Raw genomic sequence first — 11,247 nt, 5'->3', positions numbered from 1 at the left:
TAGATCCGAGCCAGCCGCCTCCCCGGCCCTATGCCCAGTGGAGGCTCCCTGGGCCAGAACAGGACGTCCAGCAGCCAGGCTGCAGGAGTTTTATCGACACAAAACCGTGGCGTTCATCACACTGTTCGAATGGGGGAGCCCAGCCGAGCGCCCGGAAGGAGAGCGCCACGGAGAAATGCCAATCGCTATGCCAGGAGTGGCCCCTGCTGGCTGCACAGCAGCATCGCTCACCAGACCTTGCCAGGGCACGGGGGGGGGGGGGGGGGCCATGAGCCAGCAAACCCTCCTTCCCCCACACACCTGTCATTCCAAACCCCCGATGGCTCAAACCAACCCCTGCCCCCAGGCAGTGCCCCATGCAGACCTCCGAGCCACCAGGCCACTTCCCCTCATCGCCCCCACGCAGCAGCCCCGACACCCCCATGCCGCGGGGCACCAGGGAGAACAAACCGGGAGGGGAAACGGGTATATTGACAAGACGTAGCAAGATTGCAAACACCCAGCAATAGCCGGGGTAACCCCCCCCCGCACACACCCCGGGGAAGGTACCCCAGCCCTGAGTGAAAACCCTCCCCCCCGTTGGTGAGCCTGGCAGGACGGGAGGTGTCCGAAGGCAGCAACGGGGCATCACAGCAAAGGAACATGTCCAGGAGGGCTCCTGTCTGCCCCCCTCGGCGCCGCCACCCCACTTCCATCCTCCAGAGAGAGCAAACAAGGGATCCGCTGCGTGCCCCAGCCTGCGACCAGTCCCGGCCGGCCCCTCACTGTCCCGGGCCAAGTTCACAGACAGGTCCTGCCCAAGGTGGCATCCCAGCTCCAACGTCCCTGCTGAGGATCTGCTCCCTGCAGCGACGCGGGGAATTTATCCCGGGAGGGGAGCTCCGTCAGCAGCTGCCCCCAGGAGCTGTCTCTAAGGAAATGCCCCCGGTGGCTGTGTTCGGGCCCGAGTCGCGGCTCCAGGCCCAGCCCGCTCACCCCTTGGCTAAAGACCGCTGCCGGCGCCGGCCAGGGCTCAAATCTCCTCCAGGAAGTCGACGGGGAAGAGCCCCACCTTGCGGCCGGTGTACACCTTGACGTAGCCGTTCACTTCCTCCCCCTTCTGCACCACGATCTGGGGGGAAGGAAGGAGGGTGCCCCGGAGCGGGGGCAGGTTAGACGCCGCAGGGAACCAGACGCAGAGAAGGGGTGGGGCTGGGGGCTGAGATGCAGTGCTGAGCGGGAGAAACGGAGGGAGCGTGGGGGCAGAGACATAGGGCTGGACACCCGTGCAGACGGGGAAGAAATGGGGGCAGAGAGGCAGTGGGGACCACTGCGGAATTGAGGGGGGAGGATGGATCAGGCATGCAGGATCGGGCCTCATGCAGTGTGGGGGTGCAGGGCCAGGCTCCCATGCCCTGAGCTGCTGGTGCCAGATGTGGATGGCGCATTTCTTGGCTTTGCAGCAACAGGACCGGGGGGGGAGGGGCCAGGGTGACCGGGGGTAGAGTGACCAGGGGTGTATGTCAGGGGCAGGATGACTGGGGGTGTTTGTCGGGGGCAGGGTGTCAGGGGCGGGGTGACCAGGGGTGTGTGTCAGGGGCGGGGTGACCGGGTGTGTGTGTCAGGGGCAGAGTGACCAGGGGTGTATGTCGGGGGAAGGATGACTGGGGGTGTGTGTCGGGGGCAGGGTGTCAGGGGTAGAGTGACCAGGGGTGTGTGTCGGGGGTGGGGTGACCAGGGGTATGTGTTGAGGGCAGTGTGTCAGGGGTGGGGTGTCAGGGGCAGAGTGACCAGGGGTGTATGTTGGGGGCAGGATGACTGGGAGTGTGTGTTGGGGGCAGGGTATCAGGCGTGGGGTGACGGGGGTGTGTGTCGGGGGCGGGGTGTCGGGAGTAGAGCGACTGGGGGTGTGTGTCGGGGGCGGGGTGTCCGGGGTAGAGTGACCAGGAGTGTGTGTCGGGGGTGGAGTGACCGGGGGTGTGTGTTGGGGGCAGGGTGTCAGGGGTGGGGTGTTGGGGGTGGGGTGACTGGGGGTAAAGTGACCAGGGGTGTGTGTCGGGCGTAGGGTGACCAGAGGTATGTGTCGGGCGTAGGGTGACCAGGGGCAGAGTGATGCCGGGGGAGGGGTGTCGGGGTAGAGTGACCAGGGGTGACCGAGGGCAGAATGACCAGGGAGGGGGGTGACGCCCCCACGGGGAGCTGGCTCTGTGCTCACCTGATCCTTCTTCAGCGTGATCTGCCCAATCTCCTTGTTGCCCACAAAGGACCTGGTGACCTTGTGCACACGCTCGCCCGCCCGCACCCGGATGATGAAGTTTGGGGGGAAGTAGCCGATTTTCTCGCCAATCTTCCCCTGCAAGGAGTTGGGGGGGTCACTGGGAGCAGCCTGGCCTGCAAGGACCCCCCCTGCCCCCGTCCCCAACACACTGGGCTGAAACAGTGAAGCTGGGAGTTGGGACTGAGGGGTGTGGACATTGACAAAGCCGTTTGCATAGGGGAGCCCAGGGCTGGGCTAGCAGGGGGCTGCGGGTCGGGAGAGAGGGGCACCGGCAGGGCTTGGGGTGGGGAGCCCAGGGCTGGGCTAGCAGGGGCTGCGGGTCGGGAGAGAGGGGCACCGGCAGGGCTTGGGGTGGGGAGCCCAGGGCTGGGCTAGCAGGGGGCTGCGGGTCGGGAGTGAGGGGCGCCGGCAGGGCTTGGGGTGGGGAGCCCAGGGCTGGGCTAGCAGGGGCTGCGGGTCGGGAGTGAGGGGCACCGGCAGGGCTTGGGGTGGGGAGCCCAGGGCTGGGCTAGCAGGGGCTGCGGGTCGGGAGTGAGGGGCACCGGCAGGGCTTGGGGTGGGGAGCCCAGGGCTGGGCTGCAGGGGGCTGCGGGTCAGGAGTGAGGGGCACCGGCAGGGCTTGGGGTGGGGAGCCCAGGGCTGGGCTAGCAGGGGGTGCAGGTTGGGATTGGGGAGAAGCTTTAGGAAGCCTCTCACCCTCGTGAGGGCTGAAGATGATCACTGGCTTTAAGCTCTAACTCTCCAGGCGCTGCCCCCACCATGCGCCCCGCTGCTGCCGAGATCCCCGGACCCAGCCCCAGCCGACGGGGGCGGGAACCCTTCCTTACCCGCCACCACTCCTCGTTGGAGTCATCCACCACCGTGATCTTCTCCCCCGGGCTGCAAGAGAAAGGACCCGGGCTAAGTGCTGCAGGGCAGGGCCTGTCTTTCTGTCTGTCCAGCCCTGGCACCGCGGGGCCCTGGGATCTCGGCCACCATGAGAACACCACGTCCCTGGCGCAGCCAGCGGAGCCGGGCAGCCTCCCCGTGGCCCCCGCTGCATTTGCTCCTCTGTGGCCCCATGGGGCCTGCGCTAGGCTGGGGCCCCGGAGATGGAGAATCAATCCCCCGCTTGGCCCGACTTCCTGTGTGACCTCGAGCGAACCCCCTGCCTATGAATCTGGGGGAATCCCCCTTCCTGGGTGTCTGGAGTGAGAGCTTGGGGCAGAGTCTGTCTGCAGCGCCCGGCACCGGGGGGCTCTGATCTCAGTGGGGGCAGGGTCTGTTTGTGCAGCGCCCGGCACCAGGGGGCTCTGATCTCAGTGGGGGCAGGGTCTGTCTGTGCAGCGCCCGGCACCGGGGGCTCTGATCTCAGTGGGGGCAGGGTCTGTCTGTGCAGCGCCCGGCACCGGGGGGCTCTGATCTCAGTGGGGGCAGGGTCTGTCTGCAGCGCCCGGCACCGGGGGGCTCTGATCTCAGTGGGGGCAGGGTCTGTCTGCAGCGCCCGGCACCGGGGGGCTCTGATCTCAGTGGGGGCAGGGTCTGTCTGTGCAGGGCCCGGCACTGGGGGCTCTGATCTCATTCAGTGCAGGGTCTCTCTGCAGCACACGGTGGCCCTGATCTCAGCTGCAGTTCTCCCGGCTGCAAGCCATGCGGCCATGGCAGCTTTGGAAAGCTCCAGCTCCTGGAGTCCTGTGACTAGGGGAGATCTCGTCTGGAAAAGGGAAGCCGTTTCTAGCCGTGGGCCAGGCAGGCATGAGGACGGGACCTGAGCATGTGCAAACAGCTCAGGAGCTGACGGGCCAGAACGACCCCCACCCCTGGCATTTCTTCGTCTGTCTGAACCCAGTGGCGTTTGGAAGCCGAGCTCCTAAGTTCTGTGCCCGGGGGGCAGCCAAGCTGCATAACGCAGACGCCATCCGGCAGAGCCTGTGGGGACCGGAGACAGAATCCGCAACCAATGCTCACAGAAACACCAACACGCCTCGAAGGACAATTTCATCCCTTGGCGGCTTGTGCCACATTCCATGCCCAGGACGCTCATCACGCACAGCCCCCCGGCCCCTCGAACTTACTGGAAATCCAGGTCGTCCTTCTCCAGGGCTTTGAAGCGATAAAGTGCCACGAAGTAATGAGTCTGCAGGAAGCCGGGCTGCGGCTTCTTGTTCTGGGGGGGCAGGGAGAACGGGTTCAGAGCAGCGGCAGGAGGGGCAGGGACCATGGGCACCATCTCCAAGGGGAGAGGGTGCAGGGCAGTGGGGTGCAAGGGGAGTACAGAAAGGGAGTACCTTGTTGGGGGGCTGTGACTCCAAGGGGAGAGGGTGCAAGGCAGTAGGGTGCAGGGGGGTACAGAAAGGGGGTACCATGTCTGGGGGCTGTGACCCCAGGAGTGGGGGCAGTAAGGTGCAAGGGGGGGGTACCTTGTCATCAGGGCTGTAACCCCAGGGGTATGGGGTGCAAGGCAGTGGGATGCAGGGGGATACAGAGGGGTACCTTGTCATCGGGGCTGTAACCCCAGAGATAGGGGGTGCGGGGCTGTGGGGTACCTTGTCATCGGGGCTGTAACCCCAGGGGTAGGGGGTGCGGGGCTGTGGGGTGCAGGGGGGTACCTTGTCATCGGGGCTGTAACCCCAGAGATAGGGGGTGCGGGGCTGTGGGGTACCTTGTCATTGGGGCTGTAACCCCAGGGGGAGGGGGTGCAGGGCAGTGGGTGCAGGGAGGTACCTTGTCATCGGGGCTGTAACCCCAGGGGGAGGGGGTGCAGGGGGGTACCTTGTCATCGGGGCTGTAACCCCAGGGGGAGGGGGTGCAGGGCAGTGGGTGCAGGGGGGTACCTTGTCATCGGGGCTGTAACCCCAGGGGTAGGGGGTGGGGGGCCGTGGGGTGCAGGGGGGTACCTTGTCATCGGGGCTGTAACCCCAGGGGTAGGGGGTGGGGGGCCGTGGGGTGCAGGGGGGTACCTTGTCATCGGGGCTGTAACCCCAGGGGTAGGGGGTGCGGGGCCGTGGGGTGCAGGGGGGTACCTTGTCATCGGGGCTGTAACCCCAGGGGGAGGGGTGCGGGGCCGTGGGGTGCAGGGGGGTACCTTGTCATCGGAGGTGCTTTTCTCTGCCTTCTTGTCCCCTTCTGGGTTGCCTGGAAGCACAAGGAGGAAGAGGAGAAAGGGGGGTGCAGTTTCATATGCCAAGTTAACAGATGCCCCCCTCCCCAGCACCCAGGGCCCGGGCTGTGGGCAACACTCCCAAACTCCAGCCCGCTGCTGAGACCTCAGGGCAGCTGGCAGGAAAACACCTGGGCCGGACGCCCTGCCTGGGACCATGGGGCACAGAGCTGGGCCGGCCCCCCGCAGCCGGGCTCCCCAGGCTCGCACCTGCCTCGAGTTTGCCCACTTCGTGCTTCCCAGGCTCCGGCTCCTCGTCCATCATGGCGGCCAAGGGCTGGAAAAGAGATGGGGAGGCAGGTTGGGGTCGGGGGGGCAAAGGCCGGGCCCCACGGGAATGTGGGTAGCAGAACGGGGTGCTGGGGTCGGGCCCCAGGGAATTGGGGGAATGGGGCGCTGGGGCTGGGCAGGGCCCTGGTGGATTGTGGGTAACAGGGAATGGGGGGCTGGGATCGGGCCCCAGGGGATTGTGGGGGGCAAGGAATGAGGTGCTGGGGCTGGGCAGGGCCCCAGGGAATTGGGGGAACGGGGCGCTGGGGCTGGGCAGGGCCCTGGTGGATTGTGGGTAACAGGGAATGGGGTGCTCGGTTCGGGGCCCAGGGGATTGTGGGTAGCAGGGAATGGGGTGCTGGGGCTGGGCATGGCCCCAGGGGATTGTGGGTAGCAGGGAACGGGGTGCTGAGGCTGGGCAGGGCCCCAGGGGATTGTGGGAACGGGGTGCTTGGGCTGGTGGATTGTGGGGGGCAGGGAACGGGGTGCTGGGGCTGGGCATGGCCCCAGGGGATTGTGGGTAGCAGGGAAGGGGGCGCTGGGGCTGGGTGGGAGCCTGGGAACCCCGCGCAGTGTGTAGCTGCAGCGACGCCAGTGGCTGCCGTAACATTTGGGGCGCAGATCCTCACCTCCCTGCCCGCAGGCGGGTCCCCGAGACCCTGTCGCCAGGCGCAGCAGAGAGATTCTGGTCCCTTGCCGGAGCGCCCCCAGCCAGACGTTCCACCCCTGCTCCCTGCGCCACAGGCCCCCCACAGGCCTTGGCTTTAGGGCACTGCCTCCACGCATCAGTGCCCACCCTGGGAACACCTTCCCCTGCCAGCACAGCCCCCCGGGGAGCCTCCCTCCAGCTCACGTTCTTCTTATCATCTTGTCCTTTCTTCCGCTCCTTGTTGGCCATGATGACGCCCGTCCGGAGGGTCTCGAACACGGGGTCGCTGCGATTGGCTGCCGCTGGGTCAGAGACACCACAAGGGGGCGGTGAGTTCTGGGGGGCGGGTGGGGGGCAGAGCGGCTGTTCCACTCAGGGGCAGGGGAGGGGCTGGTACTTACAGAGCAGCTCCTTGACGCAGGCGTATTGCTGGTTGCTGTAGAGCGGGGAGCTGTACGCCCGGCGGAATCCGGGGGGCTGAGAGTGAGAGAGAGAACGGGGGCGGGGGGGGGCAGGGGGTTACAGCTGCAGGACAGATGCCTGCACAGCCAGGACAACTGGGGGGAGGGCTAGTGGTTAGAGCAGGGGGCCGGGAGCCAGGACTCCTGGGTTCGATCCCTGGCTGTTGGAGGAGAGGGGTCAGTAGGGGAGGGGAGTGGATGCTGGGAGCCAGGACTCCTGGGTTCAATCCCCAGTTCTGGAGAGGAGTGGGGTCCAGATGTTAGTGTGGGGGGGACGGGAGCCAGGACTCCTGGGTTCTATCCCTGGCTGTTGGAGGGGAGGGGTCAGTAGGGGAGGGGAGTGGATGCTGGGAGCCAGGACTCCTGGGTTCAATCCCCAGTTCTGAAGAGGAGTGGGATCCAGATGTTAGTGTGGGGGGGACAGGAGCCAGGACTCCTGGGTTCTATCCCTGGCTGTTGGAGGGGAGGGGTCAGTGGGTGAGGGGAGCCAGGACTCCTGGGTTCTACCCCAGCTCTACCCTCTAAACCTGTGGGACCTCAGCGAGTCACTTCCCCTCCCTGTGCCTTGGTTTCCCCACTGGCCGTGGGCAGGGGAGGGGCCGTGCCAGACTCACCATCTTGCCGAAGCAGCGCTGCATCTCCACATAGGACTGGCAGTGCTGGTGGATGCTGGTTTTGCAGTTCTTGCATCTCAGGCCAAATTTGTTGTTGACTGGGGGGGGGGGGGGAAGGGAGTGGGAGGTAAAGACAAGTCAGTCAAACGTCCCAGCCACGGAACCAGCTCGGCTTGAGAGCCCAGCCCCCCAGGGGTCACAGCCCAGGGAGTGGGGGCAGGGGGCTAGACGGGGACCCCACCCCAGGACTGGCTTCACAGAGCCCTTGGGAATAGATGTCTCCTTGGGGAGGGGGCATCCGTCAGGCCCCTTCAGCCCCCACATGCCCCACTGAACCGGGCAGCAGGGGCCCCGTTACTGTCCCCGGGGACTGGCCAAAGTGCCATGGGGGGGCAGGTCCCAGCGTGCTGCCTCTGTGTGGGTCGCTGGCCCCCCCAGCATGTGGTGCCCCCTGCCCACTCCTCACCCATGCTCCCTACCTCTCTGGCCTAAATACCCCTCCCTCCTCCTCGCCTGGGCCCCCCAACCATGCCCCCCTCCTGCACCTAGTGCCCCCTCCCCCCTCAGTGCCCCTGGCGCAGCCATGCCCCCCTCCCCCCTTTGCCCCAGAACCTCCCACCCCCATCTCCAGCCATGTCCTCTCCCCCCAGACCCCTCTGCCCCCCACCCTCCCCAGCCATGCCCCCTCCCCCCGTGCAAACCAGACCCCTGCCCCCCGCCCCCACTCACGGACAATCATGCGGGCGCAGACGTCACAGAACTTGGGCTTTTTGAAGTACTGATCCTTGAACTTGTGGGGCTTGTCGTTGACGGGCTTCTGGGGCTCGGGGGGCGGCTCGGGCTCCTCTTCCTCCTCCTCCTCCTCCTCCTCGTAGAAGTAATAGAGGGGCCCCCCCGTGGGACTGACCAGCTCCCCGTTGGGCTGCGGCTCTGCCGGTGGCTCCTCCTTGGGCCTCCGCAGAAACAGCTGCTTCAGTGCCAGGAGCTGGGGGGAGACACTGGGCACCTCAGAGACACTGATGCCCTCCCTGGGGGAAACTGAGGCACTGGAGGCAAACGGTGGCTCACCCCAGGGTCCCCCTGGGAGTCAGTGGCAGAGCCAGGATAGAAGCTGGGAGTCCTGGCCCCCAGCCTGTGTGCAGGGCCCCCATGGCAGGCTGAGCGTGCCGGCCAGGGAGACCTGGGCACAGAGAGGTGGGGGGCACGCTGGCAACATGGCACGTCCCCACCAACACCCCCAGCTCATGACATCCCCAGGACTGGGGGGTCCCAGCTGCTGGGACACGGGGACCTCCCCTCCCTCCGACCAGCCGCCTGGCGGGCAGGGGGGCTGGAGGCAGGATGGGCCCTGGGAAGGAGCTCCTCTAAGAGGGGCAGGGAGCAGTGGTGGGGGGAACCTCTCCTCAGCCCCTCCCCAGCCCCATCCTCTGGCAGCACTTACCCTGCTTGCAGGCTTCCCCACTGGCGCGGGTGAGGCTGGTGGTGCCAGCGCCTCCTTCTCCGTCATGCTGCAAGGGGGAGCAGAGGTGTCATGGGGCCCCGGGGGCTCCCCTGGCAACACCCGCTAACCTGCAGCCAATTGACAGCACCCTGGGATGAGCCAGCTTGGTGCCCGTCTGTGCCCCACAGCAAGCGCCCGCTGGGGCCCAGCAGGGGATCCATGGGCAGAGGGGGCCCACGGTGCCAGATGAACGACCTGCCCCAGTCAGCATCACAGCAAGGAGAGGAGACGGCCCCAGGCCCCCTGGCACAGGACCTACCACTCGCCCCTTCTGCTGTGCCCGGAGGTGCCAGGCCCGCAGCTCCCCACATTTCCGGCCCAGGTGCTATTTTAAGTTCCCAGCATCATACAAGCCCTGGCTCCCCCAGCTTGCAAGGGTGTGTCTGCATGGTGTGTGTGTGTCTGTGTCACAGGGGTGTGTCTGCATGGTGCATGTGTGTCTGTCGCGGGTGTGTGTGTGTGTGTGTGTGTGTGTCACAGGGGTGTGTTACAGCAGGGACGCGTGTCTGTCCCAGGTGTGTGTGTGTGTGTGTGTGTGTGTGTGTGTGTGTGTGTGTCACAGGGGTGTGTTACAGCAGGGATGCATGTCTGTCCCAGGTGTGTGTGTGTGTTTCAGGGGTGTGTTACAGCAGGGACGTGTGTCTGTCACAGAGAGGCGTGTGCGTGTGTGTGTGTCGCGGGTGTGTTACAGCAGGGACGTGTGTCTGTCCCGGGCGGGTGTTACAGCACCGCAGCAAGTAACACTCGATAGTGGGGGCCGGGGGCGCTTTGGGGGCACAAGCTGCTGGCCGCCCCCCCCCTCAGTCTGTCCCCCCCCCTCAGTCCGGAAGAGAAGGGGGTGTCTGAAATGGGTGCACAGTGAGCCAGAGCCGGGGGGAGGGGGGAGACACTCACCTCTGAGCTTCGAGCTCCCTCGCCACTGGGTAAATCCTCCCCCGCAGCAGCTCAGCGCCCCGCAGACGGGCCCCGGCCTCGGTCTGGCCAGCGCCGACCCCCGGGCCTGGCTGCAGAGGGGCGCTCGGCGGCTGGCCGGGGACGGAGTGACAGGGCGAGAGGGGAGTGAACAGCTGAGCCCCATGTGGGAAGCTGACGCTGAGAAATTGGAGCCTGCTCACGAGCAGGCCTGGCCGGTGGGAGCCGCTGGCTGGTTGCCAATGGACGCGGGCACACGTGGGACGCGGGCACACGTGGGACGGGCACTTGGGCTGCAGGTGTTCGGGTCCCACGTCCCCGCGGGGACGGGAAAGCTTGTTCTGCCCCCGGGATGCACCAAGCCATGGGGCCGCGCTCTTAGGATTCTCCTGGGAACAGGGAGACCTAGTGGCCGAGGAGCAAGATAGTGGTGGGCTTTCCCTTCCTGCAGGCATCGGGGTCCGGCAGACTGGGGGGTGAGCCCCCCACGCAGGGCGTGAGGCTTGGTCTCCGGGCTGGGACAGGGCAAGATCATGTCTGTGTCCTAGCTGGGGGGGCTCTGCCCAAATTTAGAGCAGCCTTGGGGCTGCTCTAACTTGTGCTCTGTTCCCCATGGCCCTGGGCTGCAGACAGTACCCATAATGCAGTGCATGCGGGACTGATGCCAGCTGGGGAGGCCCTGGCAGGGGCAGTTCTCAGGGGGCCGTCTGCACCCGCTTTCAAGGCCCCTTTTCCTGCCCCTCACCAGCGTCTCCTCCTGGAGCTGCCATCAGAGGCCTCGTCCCCGGAGGGCTCCCACTCTGTCCCCTCCTGCAGAAACAAACCGCATGGGGGGCTGTGTCCCCCTGCATGTGGTGAACGCCCTGTGTCCTCTGAGCAGCAGGCTCCAGGCCCCATGGCCAGGCCTTCGCCCGACTCCTCCACCCGCCTGGGGGGACAAGGAGCAATCGGCTGAACGCCCGGGCAGGGAGGCTCCTAGGGAGATTATGGCATCCCCAGTGTTGGAATTTTGGGGGCAGGTTGGACAAACCCATGGGGCACTGGGCCCCTTCCAGCCCCCCATTGCTGGGATCTGGGCACAGAAGCTGGCTGGGGAGATGTGTAGCCAGGACCCCCCTCCTACTCATGGTGCCCCCGCTGCCCCGACGGTACAATCCAGGCTGGTATGAGAATCCCCCACCTGCTGGCTCTTACCTCTCGCTGCCGGCTTCTGCCCATCACCGTGGGGGCGGGAGCACCGCAGGCTGATGCCGGACCTGCTGGGAGGCCTGTGCCGGGCCTCGCTCCTCTCCCATGGCCTGGCAGGGTGGAGAGCCGGGTCGGTAGCAGCAGCCCACGGACCGCGAGGCTTGGCCAGGTTCCCGCAGGGCCCGGGATGGCCCCCCCGCCCCGAGGGGCACAGCTCAGCACCACGAGGCCGATGCTGCGGGCAGGGGCTCTGCTC

General features: G+C 66.4%; 1 protein-coding gene across 1 annotated transcript; it reads right to left on the bottom strand.

Moving 5' to 3' along the window:
- Positions 1-488: 488 nt before the first annotated feature.
- Positions 489-9,962, bottom strand: STAC3 (SH3 and cysteine rich domain 3). The gene is made up of 12 exons (XM_050925413.1): positions 9,786-9,962; positions 8,832-8,898; positions 8,120-8,375; positions 7,391-7,488; positions 6,717-6,792; positions 6,520-6,617; positions 5,607-5,673; positions 5,322-5,371; positions 4,312-4,403; positions 3,085-3,136; positions 2,195-2,332; positions 489-1,111 (listed from the first exon to the last, which is right to left on the bottom strand). Exons 2-12 carry the CDS (start codon positions 8,895-8,897, stop codon positions 1,013-1,015), a joined length of 1,092 nt encoding a protein of 363 aa, XP_050781370.1. The 5' UTR covers position 8,898; positions 9,786-9,962; the 3' UTR covers positions 489-1,012.
- Between the last annotated feature and the right edge of the window lie 1,285 nt (positions 9,963-11,247).

Source organism: Gopherus flavomarginatus, chromosome 16 (assembly GCF_025201925.1).
Source record: "Gopherus flavomarginatus isolate rGopFla2 chromosome 16, rGopFla2.mat.asm, whole genome shotgun sequence".
Classification (NCBI taxonomy): Eukaryota; Metazoa; Chordata; order Testudines; family Testudinidae; genus Gopherus; species Gopherus flavomarginatus.
Note: the sequence above shows the minus strand (reverse complement) of the source record. Positions and strands in the feature narration are given on the sequence as shown.